The 23,444-nt window shown below is 51.1% G+C and overlaps 1 protein-coding gene across 6 annotated transcripts in view; it reads left to right on the top strand.

The window, feature by feature from the left end:
• Nucleotides 1-23,444, top strand: part of POC1A (POC1 centriolar protein A) — an 81,817-nt gene that overhangs the window by 23,516 nt on the left and 34,857 nt on the right. For 3 of the 6 annotated variants that reach the window (XM_002813664.6, XM_002813665.6, XM_024245199.3), the window contains exons 8-9: nucleotides 8,112-8,180; nucleotides 10,816-10,914. In XM_002813664.6, coding sequence (XP_002813710.1) covers nucleotides 8,112-8,180; nucleotides 10,816-10,914 — 168 coding nt within the window. Of the gene's footprint in view, nucleotides 1-8,111; nucleotides 8,181-10,815; nucleotides 10,915-20,634; nucleotides 20,877-23,444 lie in introns of all 6 variants that reach the window. The other 3 variants (XM_054552153.2, XM_054552154.2, XR_008523755.2) reach the window with 2 other exon arrangements.

Raw genomic sequence — 23,444 nt, forward strand, 5'->3', positions numbered from 1 at the left:
CTGCCCTCTGCTTCCGAGATGGGGCTTGAATGCTGCATCCTCTGAGGGGAGTAACACTGTCCTCACATGCAGAAGTGGAAGGGCGGAAAGGACCAAACTCCCTTTGTCAAGCCCTTTCATAAGTGCACCTAATCCCCTTCATGAGAGCAGAGACCTTGTGACTCAATCACTTCCCAAAGGCCACACCTCCCAACACTGTTACCTTGGGGATTCAATTTCTTTCTTTCTTTTTTTTTGAGATGGCATCTCACTCTGTTGCCCAGGCTGGAGTGCAGTGGTGCGATCTCGGCTCACTGCAACATCCGTCTCCCGGTTTCAAGCGATCCTCCCACCTTAGCCTCCCGAGTAGCTGGGATTACAGGCGCATGCCACCATGCCCGGCTAATTTTTTGCGTTTTTAATAGAGACAGGGTTTCACCATGTTGGCCAGGCTGGTCTCGAACTCCTGACCTCAAGTGATCCGCCTTCCTTTGTCTCCCAAAGTGCTGGGATTACAGGCGTGAGCCACCATGCCTGGCTGGGGATTCAATTTCAATATCAATTTTGGTGGGGACAAAAACATTCACACCATAGCAGGGGTGGACGTTGGTTACAAGTTTATTGTGGTCCTGAAGAATTCTGGTGCTTCTCTCTTGCAGTCCTGGCTTGGGGACTCTGGATGACAAAAGGCCCTCTGCCTCTCAAATCTGCCTATCCTGAGAGGAGAGTAGACAGATGGGGGAGGTGCTGCCTGCAGGGTATGGTGCATTGCCCTCCTTCCACAGCCTTTGCCCTGGGAACACCAGAGCCTGCATCGGTCACCTTTGCAAACATCTTTGATTGAGGCCAAGTGCTGGGATATGTTCAGCTGGGGAGGTTACACAGCCTTGTCTGGTGGGGGATGATACTTAGCTTTCTCAGGAAAACCCCAGTATTTTTAGGAACAAACAGTTTGTACCCACCCATTTCTGGTTTTGAAAAACCATGGGTCCTCTCCCATCTTGTTCATCTGAAACAGCCTGAGCTTCAGGAGGGGAGGAGGAATGGGCTTGGGCACTGGGTCAGATGATTCCAGTGTTGCCTCTTTTTATGTGACATTGGGCAAGACCTTGACTTTGCTGAGCCTCTTTTCTTATCTATGAGACTGACATCCCATTGTCTGCCTCATGGTAGGCGAGGATGTGTCTAAATTTCCCAGCACCAGACATAGTAGGTCCTCATAGATGTTAATCCCTTTCCACTTGAGCTCATGGAAAATGGTGTCATGCCGTTTTAGGTGAGAGCTCTTTAAAAGGGCATTAGAAGTTTCTGTTGTGGACACGGTCCTGGTGATGCTGAGTGGGTGGGCAGTCCGTTTGTTAGGAAAACAGGTCCGTGGGGGTGTCTGGTGCCTTAGCTGCCCCATTTCCGGCATGGGGCTGTGGTCTCTGCCCTGGGGTTGGAGGCGCGCGTTTCCTCTCCCGCGCACCTTCGGAATCTCTCAGGGGTTCATCTGCCTTTTACTTTTGCTTAGGGTTGTTGTTTCCCCCAGAACATTTTGCTTTGGCTTCTCTTGTCGCGCAGCTTATGGAATCTGTCCCCTGGTTGGGGGCTGGGGAGACTCCCCGACCCAGACTCGGTGTCCCCACCAGCTGCGCTCGTGGGTTTGCTTTGTCAGGTGCCTTGGTGTACACATCCATGTGCACTGCCCTTTGTCAGGCCTGTCCTTCCAGTCATCTCAAGGGCCTGACTCCTGGAGGATAGCTGGTGGATCAGGAGACCCGCGTGGTGGCACTGGTGCCAGTGCCCTATTGGCGGCTCTGGAAAGTCTTGGTCAGAGGATGTGACACAGCTGTGACGTTAAGCAGGAGGAAAGGGAGTCCCTGCCTCTCACTGGATGTCATACAGACTTGGGTTGTCAGAGCTGCAATGGAGCCTCATCATCCCATCTCACCCCCTCATTTTACAGAAGGGAACACTGGTCAGGAGAGGGAAGGGCTTCCCTACCAACTACCACTGTCGTTCAGAGCCTCAGGCCCCGTGTGAGGCCCTCACAGCCCCATGTGTGGCAAGCGTGGGGGGCAGTGTGCTAGAAATACAGATTTATCTTTCTGTATTTTCTGAAACATAATCTTGAGCCACACTTACTTGGTTTAAGTTCTCTAGAGCTATTTGGGAGAGGATGGTGGGCGGGTTGTGGGTGGAGAGTTAAATCTGGTGTTTGTGGCTGTGCAGTTGGTGTGCATGTCGCTATAGAGTGACTGAGCTGCACACGGTGCCATGCACCCCCGCCACCCTCCCCCCGACCCCGTGTGGGTGAGCAGCCCCTGCCCTGGACCAAGACCTGCAGAGGCACTGCTGTCTGTGCTCAGGGCTATGCTTTGAGGCTTAGTTGGCAGGAACTTGCAGGCTCAGAGTAGGGGACCCACTGATGCTTACGGGGTGCTTGCGCCATGCTGGGCCCTAGGTTGAGGTTGGGATAGCAGCAGCAAATGGGACGCACCCTCAAGGAGGGGAGGTGGCTGCGTGACAGTGGCTGGGCCAGTGGGCCGTCCCTCTGCCCACCCCAGGTGGAGGGCAGCTCTGGGAGTGGGCCACCCGTCCCTTGTTTCTGTGAGAGCTTTGTAGCTCCTGTCTAGGCATTTTGGAGGACTATTTTGATGCTTGGGAGGGTCACACCTGGCTTGGGTGGTCGGGCACCTCCTGTGAGAGGTGAGAGGACATGCAGAGAGAACAGCTCATTTATTTCACACTAAGAAACTAAGAGGTCGGCCTGGCCATCTGTCCCCTGCCAGCAGCCCAGAGTTGAGGGCTGGGAGTAGGTGTCTTCGGCCAGGGTCAGGAGGTCACTCCCCATCCGTGGAGTTATGGTGGCCTCCTATGGGCCCCACTCAGCCATGAGAGCCCAGTTCACAGCAGACCCTGGTAAGTGAGTGCAGGAGCCTCCTGGTGGGGCTCTGGAAGAAGCATCCCAGTGGGCTGGATTGTTGTTTCTCTGTCTGAGCACAGGGGTTGGAGACGACAGCACTCACCCCAGAGGCCTGTTGGGCCTCCTCAGTCCCATTCTCTGTGTGATGGCCACTCTGCTTTTACCTCTGACTGAGGGGCATGTGGTGTGACAATCCTATTTGTTCACTGGAAGACTGTGCATATGAGAACCAACACAAAATATTTTGCAACTCTTGAGAGGTGGTGGTGGGTTTGCCAGCATAGTTGTTGTGGGCATGCAGTCAGAGTCCAGGCACACAGGGGCCTCCGAGAGTCAGGCGGGAGAAGGTGAGGAGGATGAGGAGAGCAGCGAGGTCAGTGTGAGCTGCCGGAGCAGCAGAGCCAGAGCCAGCATGACTGTGAAATCCAATCACCATGGGTTCCTTTGTTTTGCCTTAAAAAAAAATGTTTCTCTGTTGATACTTTGTTGTTTGAAGAAACCAGGCAATGTGGGTCCTTTTTAGGTCTGGAAATTGGCAACAGAAGGTGATGTGTGGTAAAATGACTGGGTGTGGGTCCAGCCAAGCTCCAGGGCCAGGTATGGCCTGGTTAGCAGGGAGAGTAGCAGGGAGGCCAGGCTGCGTCTGGGTTCATGACTGGTTAAGCAGGACCATCTCCCTGAAGACTCTGCCTGGTCTTTCAAGGGAGGGAGGGAGGCCCTTATTGAGCCTGTGAGGCATCCCTGCTAATGGACCTGGCCTGGAGTCAGAGGGAGACCAGCGCTTCCCACAGGTGGGTGCCTCTGGTAGCTGGGGGCAGGCCGGCATCCACACTGCTGAATTCAGGCCCAGCCAGGAGCCGCTGCTCAGAGGAATCCTCAGGGGTGTGCAGAGACACCCAGAGACAGGTCTTGCCTTTGGAGAGGATGGACTTGGCAACATCCCTGCCCCAAGTGGATACCCTGATGCATGAAGAGTGATTGATTAAATAAAAGGAATAAGCCATCATGGGGGTAGAACAGTCTCCAGAAACGTGTGTCATATCTGGCTGCTGGCAATGGTAAGAAGAGACTCCTCAAGCACCTATGGTTTGGAAACTTTATTTTATTTTATTTATTTTTGAGACAGAGTCTCACTCTGTCGCCCAGGGTGGAGTGCAATGACATGATCTCGGCTCACTGCAACCTCCACCTCCTGGGTTCAAGCGATTCTCCTGCCTCAGCCTCCCGAGTAGCTGGGATTACAGGTGCGTGCCACTGCACCTGGCTAATTTTGTATTTTTAGTAGAGATGGGATTTTGCCATGTTGACCAGAGTGGTCTCGAACTCCTGACCTCAAATAATCCTCCTGCCTTAGCCTTCCAAAGTACTGGGATTACAGGTGTGAGCCACCATGCCCAGCCTGGAAATTCTAGAATGCACTCCCAAACAACCAATGGGCTGAAGGGGAAATCACAGTGGTAACTAAACATTTGGAAGTGAATGACTGAAAATGTTGCATACTGGAAATTTCCAGGATCTATTGAAGGTGTCATCAGAGGCAAATTTGTAGCCTTAAATGGATTTATATAAAACCAAAAAAAATTGAAAATACCTGAATTAAGAACTCAATACAGGCGACAGCAGAAAGAATATAGAGAAAGAGAGGACCTTTTCTGTCTATATCATGGTGTTTGAGGACCACTGGGACAGGGAGAAGGAGAGAGCCTGGAAGGTCGGCGGGGGCTGAAGTAATCTGGGGCCTCCAAAGCTAGGCCCTGAAGCATGTCAGCAGTGGACAGTCTCTTCTACAGTACATGTTGGCTTTGGCCCACAGCAGAGCCCAGGTGTTCTCTGTGCTGTCCTCTGAGTGCCCTGGGCTGCTAGGCAGAGGAACAGGAGCCTTCGTGGAAGGTACCTGGAGCAGGGGCTGCGTGGTCCTCTTGGTAAACAGGCACTGTTAGGAAGGACTGCAGATCTGCACAGCTTATCACTGGCTTCATCCCTTGGAGCTTCCTGGGGCTTGGTCTCGTGAAGGAGCGCTAGCACTCCTTATCTGCAGGGCTCCCAACGCCTGTGCTCTGGTCCTGACCCCTGCTGAGCTGAGGGCTTTGTTGGTTCTGCTGCTGTTGCTGCTGCTCTGACTCCACCACCTTTTCCCAACTTGGCCTCTGGTGGTTGAGTCACGACATGAAAGGAGAGTGACCTGCAAGTATTTGTCCCTTAGTTGCTGTGACTTCTTGGAAACCTGCCATCACTCAGTGAGTTCTGGGCAGGCAAAAGGCCCATCTCTTTTGACATTCCATGTACTGGTTTCCTTCTCTTTTTTCTCTGTTTCCTCTTTGTTTTTCCTCACAAAGTAGTTTTGTTGTTTGGTGTTTGTATTAGTGTAGCAATGCCGTATATTCATTATTAAAAAATTCAAAGTAGGCCAGGTGCGGTGGCTCATGCCTGTAATCCTAGCATTTTAGGAGGCTGAGGAGGGTGGATCACTTGAGGCCAGGAGTTCAAGACCAGCCTGGCCAACATGGCGAAACCCCGTCTCTACTAAAAATATAAAAATTAGCCGGGTGTGGTGGAGGGTACCTGCAATCTCAGCTACTTGGGAGGCTGAGGCACAAGAATCGCTTGAACCCAGGAGGCGGAAGTTGCAGTGAGCCTAGACTGTACCATTGCTCTCCAGCCTGGGTGATAGAGCCAGACTTTGTCTCAAAAAAAAAAAAAAAAGGTTCATGGCCGGGTGCAGTGGCCCACATCTATAATCCCAGCACTTTGGGAGGCCAAGATGGGCGGATCACGAGGTCAGGAGATCGAGACCATCCTGGCTAACACGGTGAAACCCCATCTCTACTAAAAATACAAAAAAAATTTAGCTGGGCGTGGTGGCGGGCGCCTGTAATCCCAGCTACTCGGGAGGCTGAGGCAGGAGAATGGCGTGAACCCAGGAGGTGGAGCTTGCTGTGAGCCAAGATCGCGCCACTGCACTCCAGCCCGGGCAACAGAGCGAGACTCTGCCTAAAAAAAAAAAAAAAGGTTCAAAGTAACGGAAAAATGACAAAATTTCTAAGAATCAAGTGAAAGTTACTTGAAATTACCTCACATCCCTCTGTTAACCCCTTGGTGACTGTCCACCTGAAAGGGTATCTGAGTGATGGATGCCCTGCCCCATCCTGCAGTCAGGCCCTGCATGAGCAGGGACCACACAGCCCGTGATGTCTTACACTTGGGATTTCACCCTCACTGATGTTATTGGGCATTGTTCCCCTGTTAGTGAAAGTGGATCTATATTATCCTGGTTAATGGTGGCTTAGGATTCCCAGGGCTGCTGGGAGTGGGGCATTCCTGGGCCCTTGCAGCTCTACCTGTGTGAAGAAGGCAGGAGGGCAGGTGTAGGCCAGAGGCTTTGTCTTTGTGTCCTCTCAGGCTTTGTTCCCTGCACTTGGACGTGGCACCCTTAGGAAGGGTAGTGTGGTTAGAATGTGTTCCCCAAAGTTCATGTATTAGAAACTTGATCCCCAGTGTGGGGTTGTTGGGAGGTGGGGCATAATGGGAGATGTTTGGGTCATGAGGCCATGCCCATATGTATGAATTAATGCCATTCTTGCAGGAGTGGGTTTGTTACCATAGGAGTGGGTTTCTTATAAAAGGATGACTTTGGCCCCCTTTTCTTTGTCACCCTCTCTTCGCCCTTTTGCCGTGGGATGACTCAGCAAGAAGGCCCTTGCCAGGTGCTGGCCCCCTGATCTTGGACTTCCCAGCCTCTGGAACTGTGAGCCAATACATTTCTGCTCATTATGAATTACTTAGTCTCAGATATTCCATTATAGCAACAGAAGTGGACTAAGGCAAAGGGTCACCGCACAGACTGTCCTCTCAGGATTCAGTGGGTAAATGCAGGTGCTGTGCTCTGAGCGCCTGAGTGCTCGATGTTCACCAATGTTGTACTCGCTTTTTTCATCAGAGGTGTTATGAGCACCTCTGAGAGGAAGAGCTGAAGGTGGACTCTGGAAGCATGGGTGGGCATACTCACTGCTGTCCAGTGTGTCTGAGGCTGAATGGCACCTCTCAACCTGCCTGTCTCTCTGGGAGACAAAAGCTGCCTTCCTCCGTGGACTCGAGGGCCCTTTTCCCTCCCAGAACTTGGCTGATCTTTTCTGGCATTGAGTGGAAGGCGCCTCCCAGTGTTCCTCTCACTGATGAGTCAGCTGTAGATGTGCTGCCAGAGCCCATCTCATGGGCAGTTGGGGCTCTTGCCACTCCCTGCACTGGTCTGGGGGGACTGAGGTGGACTTGGTGACAGTGGCTGTGCTGTCTTCTAGGAGAAAACCTCTTTTATCTGATTTTGCTTGGGAATACCAGGTACTGGCCACAGTAAAAGTTCGACTGGGAGGAAGAGATGGTGGTGGCTGTGGTCATGGTGTCATAGCTAAACAGATCCTTACTCTGAGCACCTTTCTGGGATGGATTTTAGGTATGTGGGGAAGAACCCTCCTTTACTAGGAGATCATGCATCCCCCATCCCCCCCGGCCTGGACTGCTCTCCAGCCCTTGGAGTGCGGCCTGGCGTGTGCCTGGCATTCCCTTTCAGATGGTCACGCAGACCTTCAGCATCTGGGAAGCCAGAGCGGGCACATCACTACCCATGGCCTGAACATAAGAAAAGTGAATGCACATTAGAGAGACGTGTCACGTTGCTCTGCTGCCCAAGCACCTTTGGAAACCTCCTTCCTGTCACCTGTGCCCTGAACTATGCCCTGTCTGCTTGAGCCATTGGCTCTTCCTTGGAGATCCCTATTTCTCTGGTCAGCAGCTGTGCAGTGTTGGGGAGATGTTGGGTGTTAGGGTTGGTCTGGGTCAAAGGGACCAAGTTCTGGTCTCAGTGCTGTGGCTAGGGTGACTCAGTTCATCTCTCTGACCTGTGGTTTCTTACTGGGAAAGTGGGGACAATGAGGCCAGCCCTGGAGGGCTGCCAGCGCAGACTGTCCCATTCACTCATCTCTGTCACCCACATTCTCATAGTCTGGCCTTGTCCCTGTTGTAGTGCTCAGGAACAGAAGCCTGAGCGGTGGCGCTTGCACCTGGCTGCAGGCAGGCTCCTGGGCTACAGGTTACGGAGGACTGTGGGCTGAGTGGGCTCTCGGTCCTTTATCCTGCTGCTGCTTTCATTCAGGAATGTCTTGTTTTCTTCCTGTGCATTTAGAATGGAGAATGACCTTTGATGTGTGTTATTTTTTGTTTGTTCTGCCAGGGACCAGCCACCACTGTTGCCTTTTCAAGAACGGGGGAGTATTTTGCTTCTGGAGGCTCTGATGAACAAGTAAGTAAAGAGTAGTCGAATGGAATGGTGAAGAAGGGAATCTGAGCTGATTTCTGCTCAGAACCAAACAGGGTGTTTGAGGGATGGGCTGGGTTTTGCCGGCTTCCTTGGTGGCTTTCAGTGACTAAAAAGGCCCTGATGGAGCTTGGGGTGGGGGTGCCCAGATCCGGGGCCCTTGCCACCCCAGGATGGGCCTCCTGCAGGTGCCGACCTCATGGCCGCATCTCAGAATCCTCACTGCTCAGGCTAGCGCTTAGTGGAAGGAGGCTGGGCTATGGTTGTTGTGAAAAGTTGGTTTTTTAGTTATTTTCCTGATTCCAAATAAATAGATAATGATTATTATTAATATGATCTTACTTTAGGCCTGGGAATATGGCCAATGTGACAAGAGCTTCATACCTCATTTAATTCTCGTGACATCTCCATGTGGGAGATGAGGCCCTCTCATCTCCCCATGCTGTAGATGAGGAAACTGAGTCCCAGCAGATGCTAGAGCTGGGGCAAGTACTGGAGCCTGTCTCACTTCAGACTCATTCTCCTGCCCTGGGAGTCTCTGCTCTGTCATCTGCTGCCCTTTGCTCTCAGCCCCCTTGGATACTGTTTGAGGGGTCAGCATTTTCAGTATTTTTGGCTGCAGAGAGAGGACATTGTGAAGAGGTCCTATCCCACCTTATCACCCTCTGTTCTGAGGCTTCAGCCTGTCAGCCCTGGTGCCTTGTGCCCTGACTGCTAACCACCAATGACCTGTCTCCTGGCAGGCACCTTACTTCTGGGGTCTAGTCCAGACCCTGGCACTGGGGAGGCCAGGAGCACTGAAGAGTCTACCCGTCAGCAGTCTTTCTCCAGTGTCCGCATGGTCCTCTTGTCCAGAGAACCACAGCCCCTGATGAGGCAAGGAGGAAAGGGTGGCTGTTCTGTGCCACTGTTGACCTGATGGATGGCCGAGAATGTTTATTCCACCGCTGCCCAGTCTCTTAGCTGTGGCTGCTCAGCCTAGAAAAGTCCTATTGGCCTATATGAGTCCTGGTCTCAGCCAAATCTACCAATTTTGGTTGAGTCTCTTCCAGTAAGGCAGAGGGTAGTTGGAGGCTCTTTGACCACAGCCTGGATTAGAGACAGCAGGCATCTTCCCACACCAGCACCAGTCCTGCTGTAGCAGACGAGGGAGGAGGAAGGCAAAAGTGACTCCTGAGCCTTCCCTGAGCGTGAAGCCTGGCTTATTGCTTAGAAGACAGGGAAACTGGTAACTTCACACAGTAAATAGAGTCATGGTAGAATCAACTGACGTAGTAGGAGAGGCAGCCTGGTGGAAAGTAGGTCCAGCAGCGCTGCCATCAGCTCCCAGGCTGCCTGTTTAATATCTACTCTGAGCTTTTTCAGAGTGACATTGGCATTGTCTATTTGCATTCATGATAGCCACTCTACTGTTAGGAATTTATTCAGCAGTTAGATTTGCAGTGACATGAAGACCCTGTAAACAAGGGTGTGTGTGTGCTAACGTTCTGTTTGTAAGGTGATATGTGCACGACCCTAGACGCCATCCATCTGGGAGACGAAACAGTGGAGCTGCTCAGACAGTGGTGAGGAGCCTCCTGAAGAACGAGGCTCACAGCTGCGTCCTGACAGACAGAGATGGTGTCCAGGGCATATGGAGTGTTCATCGTGTGTGGATACGGTGGTTTTTCTGTGGCCTCAGGTGACCACTGGCCACACACTCCCCAGTTCTCTTGTGACACCCAAGCCAGCCATCCTGAAAGTGGCCCTGGAAGCACACCGTCATGCATGGCCAGCAGCCTCCAGCAGGGAGCGCTCTTGCTCCCCAGCCAGGTGCCTCCCTCAGCTGTGTTCAAGGAGCTGAGGGACATGGTCCTGCTGATAGGAGGACACCCGGAATAGGACGTGTTTTTCATGGCTGAGTTAGCCTTGGGATGATGAGTGTGTTGCTGAGTACTTCCTGTGTGCCCATGTCCACCAGGCTGTCTCCTGTGAGCCTCACAGCAGCCCCATGAGATGGGAACTAGGCTCATCCCCGTCTCGCAGATGCGGGAACTGAGGCACGAGGTTGAGTCCCTTGCCTTGGGCCATTCAGTAAGGAGTGTTCTGGCCTGGAGTCCATGTGTTAACCACTTCTCACAGTGTAACAGGCCAGGCCACCGCCCGCAGGAACTTCTATTTTAGTTCAGAGGCAGATGATAAACAATGAAAAGGGGATTAAATAACTCCCTACTCTGATGCTATGAAGGAAATAAATAGAGGGCTATGATAAACATTCACAGAAAGCCTCTCTGAGAAGGTGGTGCTGTTGAAGCAGACACTTCAGCCTGTGAAGCAGCCAACCCCATGAAGCTCGGGCCTGTGACACCCTAGGGAGATGAACCAGCAAGTGTGAAGGCCTGGCGGTGTCATGCTGTGGTAGTCCATCCTGGTCACATCCAGGTCCTCTTGAGGCCTGTCCACAAAGCCTGCTCCCCAGGGAGGTGGGGTAGGTCCCAGAATTGAGTTGGGGTGTCAGGTGGGGACCACTATCCCACCATGGCTCAGAACTTTGGGCATGGCCTCTGAGCCCATTTCCTCAGTGAAGGACTGGCAAGGGGATTTTCTCCTCCTGACTTGGTGTGCCTGTTGGTTTTGACAGGTGATGGTTTGGAAGAGTAACTTTGATATTGTTGATCATGGAGAAGTCATGAAAGTGCCGAGGCCCCCAGCCACACTGGCCAGCTCCATGGGGAATCTGGTAAGTGGCTTGGCAGGCATGTCCTGAGCTCTGTGACTCTGGTGGGCTAGGTCATGGTGAACAGCTCTGGGCTTGGAGACGGTGAGCGAGGAGGTTTAGGCCTGTCTCGGGAAAGGGACCCTAGTAAGATCTTCTCATTTACCAAATACTTTGGAAGTTGTGGTGCTTTGTTTTCCATCTAGAGTGAACAAATAAGACACAAAGAGGGTGTTACAGCAAGCTGCCGGGTGCCCCAGGCCTGTGCCATTTTGTGGGAGCGTGTTTCCATGGCATATGCTGCTGTTTGATTGAGGCCTTAGGAGGCAAGGGACCTGTCCCATACTGAACCCTGGGTCACAGGACCCAAATGTGGGGCTCCTAGAGGGATCAGGGCCTGAAGCCACACCTGGGACAAATGGGAAAGGCCCAGCCCTGTTGCTTTCACTTCCCTCCCTTTTTTTTTCTAACCGTGGAGAGGAAGTTCCTCAGCCACAAACCATTTTTAGGACCTCTGTTCGTAAAAGAATATTCAGTGTTCCTGAATTTAAATAGTTAATATTTTTGATAAATATTTGGGGAAAAAAGTGATAACTGATACAGTCTCATTAAGGTCATATTCAGCTTGGGCTGAAATAAATATTAAAGCCAAGGTTGTGGAACCTTGAGGGTTTTAAGCTCCTATGGCCACAGGCTCTTTAGATGACTCTCCGTTGGACCATAGAGAGAGTGCGGCCTCCCCCACATGGATACCGGCCCAAACAACAGGAAGCGGCTCGCCCAAGGCCTCCAGCGAGTCAAGGCTGGGGCCCAAAATAGAACTAGGAAGCCTCCTGAGTCTATCCTGGGGCTTCTGTGGCTGCAACAGATAGACCCTCCATCTCCCCACCCCAACACACACACATGCCCCCTGTTTTGTGTCCTGGGCTGCCTCTAGGCATTGGCCCAGTTGGGATTTATGGTTTTTCTTACAAGTGTTGCCGTCCTGGCTGGTCTCTTGGCTGTCCTCTGTACTTGCTAATCCATGGCCAGTTTTCAGCTTTTGGGTTTGTTGGGGGATGACTGGGCCGCATGATGCACTGTTTGCTGCCAGTTCATCTTCCACCCAGAAAGGCATTTCACACTGCAGGGTTGAGGCCCCCTGGGACCCAGCAGACCTCTAGGTCCCTGCCCTCTTTCCTGTGAATCCCTCTCTATTAGGCACTTCTGGTGAGCCGCAGCCAAGGCCTTTTATGCTCGCTACTCTGCTTATTCCTTATCTCATCAGAATGAGTGGGTAAATATACTGCTCAATTCACAGATGAGACACCTGGGGCTTAGTCACCTTCCCCAGATGCTGGACCTGGGGGCCCACCAGGCTGACGCCTCTGAGCAAAGCTAGAAACTGCAGGTGGCAGAGGACTGCTGGCTGCTTTTCCCCATTTCAAGGGAGGGCACTGACATCTGCCGCTTGGGAATGGTTAATATCTACCAGCTTGGGGAGAATCCCATGTTCTTATAGCTATTAGGAAAATAACTTGGATGAATTGCTTCTTGTTCCTTTAGTCCTGGCTCAGCAATGGAGTATGGAGCACCTTTGCTTCCCAGAGCTGTGGGTGGGGGATCCCAGCATGGCAGGATGGGGCATGAGTGGGTGAACAGCTCGGCAGTGCTTAGAGCAGCCACTTGTTCCCATGCTATCTACAGACTCACGTTGGAGTTGTAGTCACAGCTCTGTCCACTGGCCCTCACTGCGTGGGCCTCACATAGGGGAAAGGGTGTGGGTCCTGGGGTCAGATAACTGGTTCTGAACCCTGGATGTGTGGCCCCAGGCAAAACACCTGGTCTTCCCAAACCAACATTTCCACATGGTACCTGAATACCCCCATAGGCAGGCTCTGACGAGAGCTTTGAGACCCCCACCAAGTGACTTGTTAATCCTAAAATCATTCTTGGTTCAGATCAGACCTCTTTCCTTATTTGTCATAAGCCCCTCTGAGACCCTGAGTGGATGTAAGTCCTCTTCCAGACACACTTTCACTGACACACACATGCCATATGGTGTCAACCTTCAGGACTTCTCTAATCTGAGGACTCCCAGGCCAAGAGGAGAGCTAGGTTTTTAGTTTGTTTTGCCTTGTTTTATTGAGATACATATATATATAACACAAAGTTTACCATTTTAACCATTTTTAAGTGTACAATTTGGTGGCATTAAATATATTCACAGTGTTGTGCAACCATCACCGTCTATTTCCAGAAGATCTTCATCTTTCCAAACTGAGGAGAGCTACTTTTTATAACACTGTTCAGTGGTTCAGTTTTCTTCTGAGATAGGAATGGAAGCTGATGAGTGTGCTCTCGCCCTTCTTGCCCAAGGGCTTCCCTGGCACTGAGACCGTATCTGGGGACTGGTTCCATGGCTGGCCAGAGTGACTCAGCCCCATAGGGAGCCCAGGAGCGCTGCAGCCATGTCTCAGGAGCTTGTGAGTCCGATGAGCCTCTGTCCCTCCAGCACTGTCCATGTACTGGCCTTCCAGTAACCTAGGGTTTCTTACCCTCAGCACTATTGATATTTTGGGCCAGATCATTCTTTGCTGTGGGGGGCTGTTTTGTGCATTGTGGGATATTTAGTAGCATCCTTGGCCTTTACTCACTAGATGCCAGTAGCATCTTCACCCTCCCACCAACCCAAGTTGTGACAACCAAAAATATCTTCTAGGCCAGGCATGATGGCCCACACCTGTAATCTCAGCACTTTGAGAGGCTGAGACTAGAGGATTGCTTGTGCCTAGGAGTTCAAGACCAGCCTGGTCAACACAGCAAGATCCTGTCTCTACAAAAAAATTTAAAAATTAGCTGAGCATGGTGGCACTCCCCTGTAGTCCTAGTCACTTGGGAGGCTGAGGCGGAAAGATCACTTGAGCCCAAGAGTTGGAGGCTATCATGAACTATGATCATACCACTGCACTCCAGCTTGGATGACAGAGTGAGACTCTGTCTCTGAGAAAAAAAAAAAAGTCTTCTGATGCTGCCAAATATCCCTCTGGTGGGCAGAATTGTCCCCAGCTTAGAATCACTGCAATAAGTCTTGCCTCAGCGGGGAGCCCAGAAAAGAAGCTGACCTAGCAGTGGGAGGAGTGTGGGAATGTGTCTGGAGATGGGGCTGTCTTAGCAGTGGGAGGAGCACGGGGATGAGGTGGGAGAGGCCCTGGGCATGCGGATGAGGACTGCTACTCCAGCAGCCTTGAGTGTGAGGACTCTGTTCATTTGGGCCAGATTTGAGCTCCCACCAGCAGCAGCAATAGTGGCCCAGGTGTCTCAGCCTGGGTTTCTAACAGAAGTCATTTTGTAGGAATCGTGTTTGGTCTCAGTCTTCTGGAGGTGATGGTAAACAACCAAAAAAAAAAACCTTTTGCCTTTAGCAACTACTTGGTTTTCTTTTTTGAGACGGAGTCTCGCTCTCACGCTCAGGCTGGAGTGCAGTGGCGCGATCTTGGCTCACTGCAAGCTCCGCCTCCCGGGTTCACGCCATTCTCCTGCCTCAGCCTCCCGAGTAGCTGAGACTACAGGCGCCTGCCACCACGCCCGGCTAACTTTTTGTATTTTTAGTAGAGATGGGGTTTCACCGTGTTAGCCGGGATGGTCTCGATCTCCTGACCTTGTGATCCACCCTTCTCGGCCTCCCAAAGTGCTGGGATTACAGGCGTGAGCCACCGCGCCCGGTCTGGTTTTCTTCACTTAAAAATTGGGGAGTGTTTTTGCCTTTCCTGACTAAAGGCTTCCTTGGCTCTGGGAGAATATCTGGTCAGTGGTTTGGTGGCTGACCAGTGTGGCTCGACTTCTCAAAGAGCTCATGGGCACCATAGCCATGCCCCAAGAACTCATGAATCTAATGATCTTCTGCCTACATCAGCTCTGTCTGCACCCTGGGCCTCAGGCCCTGAAGCCTTGTGAAATACTCCTGGGCATTTGGGGATTCTAGGAAGCCCATCGGGCAGGTGTAGGTGTTGAATTCCTCACCACGCCCCCATTCCAGTGTAGCAGTCGAAAGCCAGAGGGGCAGACCCTGCATGGACCCCCTACTTTACTTACCCACTAGCAGACCACGGCAAGGGCAGCCCTGTGAGCCTATGATGGTCCTTCTGCCCAGGAAAACCCCCTGCCCATGACCCTTTCTCTAACTGCAGTACTTCAGCTCTCAGATCTTGGAATGAAGGTTGTCCTTGAGCCCACTCTGAATAGAGCTCTGTTCACTGCAGAGCTATTTTCAACCTCTGGTTGAAATTCACAGCTTATTTTTAGGCACATTTCATGTTGAAAAGCAAAAGCCATTTCTCATCCATTCAGAATGAGAATAATGGGTTCCATTTTCCCTCTATTCTTGGCTGAGTTGTGCATGAGGAGGGATTTCAGGGCTTGTGGCTGGGGAACCTTCTCTGCTTAGAAGCTTGCAGATGAAGGATTCCAGGCCATGCTCTGGGCTGAGGGTGGACAGAAGCTCCATGTTTAGCCTTGTGACATGCTACAAGGCTGGGGGAAGGTTGGAAGAGCCACTTGCAGGCAAATCAGCACCTCCCAGAGGGGCTTGAGGGTGGGCAAGGGATGGGAGCCCCTGGGAGTTGTCTGCATTGGGTGCCCGTGCTCGTGTTTTCAAGGGTCTAGTGCTTAGCTCTGTTCCTGCCACAGCCCTGGCCCCCTCTACTCTTGTCCACCCTCTTGCTGTCTGTTCTTTGGGGCCTGTCCCTGAGGCATAAAGACCCCTATATCTTGGCTGACCTTGAATTTAACACCTCCCAAACCCCTGCCACTATAGGACGGACTTCTGCTCAACCACAGAAGCATTTTTTAACCACTTTTTAAATAGCAAAAATGCATTTGCTTGATTGACTTATTTTTGCCCTCCTCCTAAATGTCTGAGGGCCCATTATGCAATGGGGAAGAAAGGTTGCGCTGGGTGGGGTGGGAGGAGAACACAGAGTTCTAGGTAATTCAGTGAAACGGGAGGAAAAAAACCCCACTTTCTGAGTTCTAAGGGTTGGCCGCTCTCCGGTTCACACATTAACCTTGAGTTCTAGGGCTGAGTGCTTTTCTCCACTCACCTCTCAAGATCTCATTTTAAGGAGGAAAGTTCATCTGTGGTTAAGAGCCTGGGTTCTAGCTTCCAGCCAACCTGTGATTAAATCCTTTCTCTACCCTGCCTGGGGTGCGGCCCTAGGAAAGTGGCCAGACATCTGTGAGGCACGGTTTTCTCTTCCGTCATTTGGGGAGAGGCTGGGCCCTCCTTCGTGGGATTTCATGTGTGGTGCATCTGCCTGGCACATGACAAGTGCTCATCAAGCTTTAGCTATTTTTTTTTTGTCAGGGTCTCGCTCTGTCACCCAGGCTGAACTACAGTGGCGCATTTGTGGCTCACTGCAGCTTCAACCTCCCAGGCTGAAGCGATCCTCCTGTCTCAGCCTCCTGAGTAGCTGGGACTATAGGCGTGTGCCCCCATACCCAGCTAATTTTTTTTTTTTTGAGACAGAGTCTTGTGCTATCACCCAGGCTGGAGTGCAGTGGCGCGATCTTGGCTCACTATAATCTCTGCCTCCCGGGTTCGAGAGATTCTTGTGCCTCAGCCTCCTGAGTAGCTGGGAATACAAGCGTACACCTCCACGCCTGGCTAAATTTTGTATATTTAGTAGAGATGGGATTTCACCATGTTGGCCAGGCTGGTCTCAAACTCGCGAGCTCAGGTGATCCACCTGCTTCGGCCTCCCAAAGTGCTAGGATTACAGGTGTGAGCCACCGCACCTGGCCTAATTTTTAAAATTTTTTGTAGAGAAAGGGTCTCCCTGTCTTGTCCAGGCTGGTCTCAAATTCCTGGGCTCAAGCAGTTCTCCTGCCTCTGCCTCCCAAAGCATTGGGATTATAGGTGTGAACTACCATGCCTGCCCCACCAAGCTTTAGCTACTTTAAAAAGGGTTCTTTTCCCCTCCCTGACTGAAAGCCAATCCAGGAGATTATGTGTTCAAGACTTGCTGGGGTGAGGGACAGCGGGCAATAATGGGAGCACTTCTAATTTTCCATGTTGACCCCTCTCTGCAGGTCATCGTAGTGAGGGCCAGTGAGGTTTTTAGACCCTTGCAGGCATCAAAATTGTGTTTCCTGATGGCAGACCCAAGTCCTCTGTGCTCCCAGATGAGAGAGCAGATCTGTGAGTAGGTGGAAACAGACTTGTCCTTCTGCCACAGGATTCCTCAGGACAAGATGCCCAGGATCCCCAGAGCCTCAGTGCTTGAACTGTCCTCTGGAAGAGGGAGCTGGGTCAGTTGAGAACATCTGAACTGAGCCTCATCTATGCTGAAGGATGGCCTATTTCTTCTACCTAGTTCCTCTGATACTAAGAGTAAAGCACCAGCCACCTCCTGTGCCTGTCCTTCAGCTCCCACATTTCCGTTTTTGGGGCACTGCCACAGGGGTGGGCTTCACTTAGGGGTTTGTGGGACCCTGATTCCTGGCCCAGAGATTCTTGGCACTAGATCCTCCCTTATGCTTTGGATCTGGGGGTCCTGGGTGCCTGTGGATTTTTAAGATCTGGGTTCTCACTCCAGGTGCCTTGCCTGAGGAATTAGAGGGTTGGAGAAGCAGGGAGAGGAGACCCATTTCCACCTCATCTGCCTCATAGATTTTTAAAAATTATTTGTATACATTTCAGAAGTACAAGTGCAGTTTTGTTACCTGGTATATTGTGTAGGGGTGAAGTCTGGGCTTTTAGTGTAACCATCACCCAAATAATGTACATTATACTGGTTAAGTATTTTCTCCTCCCTTGCCTCATAGATTATGTGTTAGTCTGCTCAGGATGCTATAACAAAATACCATAGACTAGGTAGATTATTAATATAGAAATTTTATTTCTCACAGTTCTGGAAGCTGGGAAGTCCAAGCAAAGCACCAATGGGTTTAGCGTCTGGTGAGGGTTTGTTTTCTGCTTCATAAATGGTTCCTTCTCACTGTGTCCTCGCGTGGTGGAAGGGGCTAGCTAGATCTCTGGGGTCTCTTTCATAAGGGCACTAATCCAAACCTGATGGCTCCACCCACATGACCTAATCACCTCCCAAAGGCCCCACCTCCTAATACTATTACTTTGGGGTTAGGATTTCAACACAGGAATTTTGGGGGACACTAGCCCTCAGAACTTGCAGCAGATTTGCTTCTCACTTGGGAGGACTTGGGTCGCTTAATGAGAACACAGATTTATGGTTTGGCATTTGCTTTCTGTAGAGGGGAGAAGTGTGGGTTCAAGGGATTCTTAGCAAGAGCGGTGTTGTAGGTGATTGGAGCAGGAGTGAACCCCAGATTTATATGTCTTAGAGAAGAGCCTCTCCCTTTTCCACTTGACCCCAATCCTGGCACCTAATTTTTTCAAGACCATTAAAGTTGGTAGGATGCAGTGACTCACGCCTGTAATCTCAGCACTTTGGGAGGCTGAGGCAAGAGGCTGGCTTGAGCCCAGGAGTTCAAGACCAGCCTGGGTAATGTAGTGAGACCCCCATCTCTTAAAAAAAAATACTATTAAAGGGAACTATTGGCTTTCTGCCTGCTGCAGGCAAGTCAGAAGATGCCCAGGCAAGTTACCCAACTTGGAAAAGGCATGGCTTCATGGGGCCCAAACCCCCAACGCCTCAAGCTGCCCGTGCCCTTGGGCTCAGGGCATCTCTGGGGGTCAAGATGTGCCTATTAATGTGTTGTGGCTCTCGCTTTGCTCACACCCTTTGGCTGAATAGCTGGCATTGCCCACAGTCCTTTTTATCGGTGTGAATGAGAGCTTGGTGGAAATGGCAAAGCAGACCCTCTTCTAAGGGGCACCATTCCACCTCGTATGGCTATTGTGGGGCTTTGCCGGGGCCAGGCTTTATGGGATGACTTGGGAACAGTGGGGACTTTCTTTTTCATGTTTCCTAGGACTTACCAGGTGGCCCATCTCTGGCTCCTGGGGGAAATTCATTCCTGCCCCCTATGCCACACAGAGGAGGAACTTTGAGCCCAGAGGTGACCTGCTGGTGAATAGCCTGGGCCCCAGCCAAGTCCTTGTCTCTGGGATTGAAGTGCAGGAACACTAATAAGAGACCCCTGACTGGAAAAGAGCAAGGGGGAGTCTCCTCATTTCTCAGTGGGAAAAAGGAGCCCAGCATCCTCACCCCTGGGACAGATAACCGTGCCTTCCCCTGTGTGTGTGCACGTGCATGCTCGTGTGTGGACCCGTCAGTGCTACTTCAGGGTCTCCTGGTGTCTACATTCCCACAATGTTCTGTCAAGTGCACCTCGCTTGTACTCATTCGTGTAATCCCCCTGCAGACCCTGTGGTTCCAGTTCTGTGGGGCATCTCTGGATTACATGGGATGTACTGGGGCTGGGCACAGCATGGGGGATGTCAGGGATCTGGCTAGGCACCTTCCTGGTATGAGAACAGGCAGCTTACAAGCATGTCTTTCCTGGAAAGGATTTTCAGGCAGCCCCACTAGGAAGGTGGAAGGTGGATACTAGAAACTTCTGGCTCTGGGAGCCACTTCAAGAACTTAGTTGGCAGTAAGAGCTGTGCTGCCCCAGTGTGCTGGTCTGAGCCGAGGCTGGGACCCAGCCTGAGGTGGCGTGTCTCCTGTAACCTCACGCAGGTTGTCTCAATTCTCTGCACCCCGATTTCTCCCCAGCAATCTACATTGCGCCCTTTGTGCATTTTTCATTTCATGGGCTCACTCTGCAAAAGACCTTCCTGTAGAAGAGAGGCCACAGCAGCTTTTGCTTTGGGTGGCAGAGGCCTCCAGATAAGATGCCCCCTTTCATACTCGGGTTGCATTTTCCTCCACCTTTATCTCAATAGAATTCGTGGAAAGTGCTCTGGGTTTCTTAGTTTCAGTGGGAAGAGAGTGGATACTAAAAATAAAGAAGATTCAATATTTGTTACCAAACTACAGGTTTTGTTTTTTTTTGTTTTTTTGTTTGTTTGTTTTTGTTTTTTGAGACGGAATCTCTCTCTGTCACCCAGGCTGGAGTGTAGTGGTGCGATCTCGGTTCACTGCAACCTCTGCCTCCCGAATTCAAGCGATTCTCCTGTCTCAGCCACCTGAGTAGCTGGGATTACAGGTGCACACCACCACACCGGCGAACTTTTGTATTTTTAGTAGAGACAGTGTTTCACCATGTTGGCTGGGCTGGTCTTGAACTGCTGACCTCAGGTGATCCACCCACCTCGGCCTCCCAAAATGCTGGGATTGCAGGTGTGAGCCACCGTGCCCAGCCCCAAACTACAGTTTTTGTACAATGTTTCCTGCTTGAAACAGAGCACCTTTGGCCAGTGGCTGGTGAGTAATGTGGTGTTTGCAAGATCCAGGAGCACCAAAGATGCCAGTGCTCCTGGAAGTGGGGCCACCCAGGCCCAGGGCAGGGTCCCAGCTCCTTTTTCTTCCAGAGGCTACCACTGACGTTATTGCTAGGTACATGTTAAATAATTACTATGTTTCCCATGAGGGAGGAGTTGCCTTTGATAAGCATGAGGACAGCATTTGCAGAAATCCATTAGGAGATGCTAGCTGGGCTTCCCAGGCAGTGATGGTGAAGAGACAGGCCTTTTAACATTTGACAGTTATCGTAGTAAGCCTCCTGCAGTGGTTCTCAAACTTTAGTGTGCCTCAGAATCACTCTGAGGGCTTGTTAAAACACAGCTTGCTGGGCCCCATACCCAGATTATCTGATTTAATAGGGAATTCACATTTCTAACAGATTTCTAGGTGATGCTGATGCTGCTGATCCAGGGACTCACTTGGAGAACCACTGGTCTTTTGGAAAACAGTCTAGCCTGTTGTGACCATGGCATCCTGGGCAGGGGAATTAAGGGAAGAAGAAAGTCTCTTTATCTTCGAAGTTTCTATGACTCGTCGTGGGTACAGCTTGGGAGAGGCAATCAGAAAATCAGTGTCCCTCGCAGCCCACTGTAGTCTGCTGCTTTCCAGAAGAGGAAAAGGGTATGACCTTGGTTCTTTTTTGTGTGTTTGTTTGTTTGTTTGTTTGGTTTTGGTATTTTTTGAGACAGTGTCTTGCTCTGTCACCCAGGCTGGAGTGCAGTGGCGCGATCTTGGCTCACTGCAACCTCCGCCTCCTGGGTTCAAACAATTCTCGGGTCTCAGCCTCCCGAATAGCTGGGATTACAGGCATGCACCACCACACCAGGCTAATTTTTTGTATTTTTTTAGTAGAGATGGGGTTTCGCCATGTTGGCCAGCTGGTCTTGAACTCCTGACCTCAGGTGATCCACCCACCTTGGCCTCCCAAAGTGCTGAGATTACAGGTGTGAGCCACCACGCCCAGCCAACCTGGGTTCTAATCTCAGTGCACCGTTTAAAGAAAGCCCAGCCAGGCTTGGTGGCATGCACCTGTAGTCCCAGCTATTCAGGGCTGAGGCGGGAGAGTTGCATGAGCCCAGGAGTTCAAGGCTGCAGTGAACTATGATTGCACCACCGCACTTCAGCCTGGGTGACAGTGTGAGACCCTGTCTCAAAAAGAAAGAAAGCAAGAAAGAAAGTCCAGTGCTGCCCCGTGGGCCCTTTAAACCCAAAGGCATCTACCAAGGCTCTGTTTACAACCAGACAGGCAGGCATGTGGTTTTATTACCAGCTGAGGACGTCAGTAGTAAGGAAGATGGGACTCGCTGTGGCTCTGCTGTGAGCCTCTGCCAGCCCTGTTGTTCTGTCCCGGCTTCTGTCCTGCCCCTTAGTACTCCTGCCATTAGTCCAGTCACCTATTCTTGAATCTGTGTTCTCCAGGCCACCTGTCTCCTGTGTTATCCTTGGTGTCTCCCTTGCTGTCTTGATGTCCTGTCTCCCACTTCTCACCCTGCACATGTGGATGCCTAGGCCAGCTCCCATCCTCCAGACAGCCTGCTAGGCTTTAGGGAAGCAGATGGGTGAGAGTCTCTGTCTGAGCTGAAGATGGCTTGGGTGTATATGGCTTAACATTTGAACCCCAGATGAAGGTCTTATTTGCAGAGCCTCTTTTTTTTTTTTTTTTTTTTAATTTTGAGACGGAGTCTAGCCGTTCTTGCCTAGGCTGGAATGCAATAGCGCGATCTCGGCTTACTGTAACCTATTCCTTCCGGTTCAAGAGATTCTTCTGCCTCAGCCTCCTGAGTAGCTGGGATTACAGGCACCTGTCACTACACCTGGCTAATTTTTGTATTTTTAGTAGAGACAGGGTTTCACCATGTTGGCCAGGCTTGTCACAAACTCTTGACCTCTGGTGATCTGCCTGCCTTGGCCTCCCAAAGTGTTGGGATTACAGGCATGAGCCACCGTGCCCGGCCTGCAGAGCCTCTTGAAGAGGTGCCTCCAGGTAGCAAGAGCAGAGACAAGCCCTGAAACAGCGATTAGGGTAGAGGTGGCAAGGTTGGAGTGGAAGCCAGAACTCCCTTCTCTGAACTGCCCCTTGAGGGGCTAATGGTGTTTCCTGTCACTAGAAAAATTCCCATCCATTCTAAAAGCAAGTAGGTTCCTCTCCAGAGGAGAGTTGCATGATATTGAGGAAGGAAGGCCTATTTAATGACTTAAACCAATGGGAGGTGTGTTTTCAGACATCCAGGGAAAAGCATATTAAGACAATCACAGTATCAGGAAGACAGAGCAACCTGACTCAGGAATTCAGACAAAGGCTGGAGGCCCTTGGGTCCAGCTCTGCGTGCGTCAGTACACATTTAGCATATAAACCCAGGCACACACACTCCTTTGAGAGCTTCGTTATCTCTCTCGAGAGTTCCAGAACTGTTTTGGGTTTTCCTTTTACCCTGGCAGCCAAAGCTTGGGCTCAGGTTATTGGAGATTCCACATGTGCGTGTGGGGAAATGAACCTGAGTCACAGGACAGAAAGTGGAGTCTCAACACTGTGATGCTTTCCTACAAGGCACACATGGCTCCAGGCAGAGCCAGGCTGCATGCCTTGCAGGACCTTTTGCTTCACACACTGGGGCCACTGCTATGACGCTGCCTTTTTGCCGATAGTGATGACAGGCAATCTAAAGCCCCATCATCACCTCTCCACAGGAGAGCCCACAGAGGCCACAAGAATCGTCTTGTAACAATTGTTTGCTGCAAAGCAGAGAAGGAGGGCTTTGGCATTTAAGGATCTTTCTTCCCTTTTATTTTGTTCTTTTGTTTTCATTCTATTTTTTTAAGCTCAGAAACCTGAAAATGAAATAAATGAGCCACAGGTAGAAATAAACCTGTCGCTTAAGTCTGACTGATTTTTGGGGCCACCATTCACTGCCCCTAGTGTTGTTGCTCTCACCCTTATAGTCTCTTTCCAGATGGCACCTCCTCCATGCAGCCTTCCTTGGGAGGCCAGCAGCTGGTGAGTTCTTCCTGCTCCACCTTCCCGGAGCACTCTCCTACCTGGAGCAGCCCCCCTCTCCTGTTGTCTGTTATTTACAGACCTAACTTTTCTCCCTGGAGGGCTGGGGCCTTGCTCTTGCCATGGTGCTCAGTATGTGTCTGGCACATAAAAAATGCTCAGGAAGTCAAAGCATTCTCACGTCTGTGGGCAGC

The sequence above is a fragment of the Pongo abelii genome, chromosome 2 (genome assembly GCF_028885655.2).
Source record: "Pongo abelii isolate AG06213 chromosome 2, NHGRI_mPonAbe1-v2.0_pri, whole genome shotgun sequence".
NCBI lineage: Eukaryota > Metazoa > Chordata > Mammalia > Primates > Hominidae > Pongo > Pongo abelii.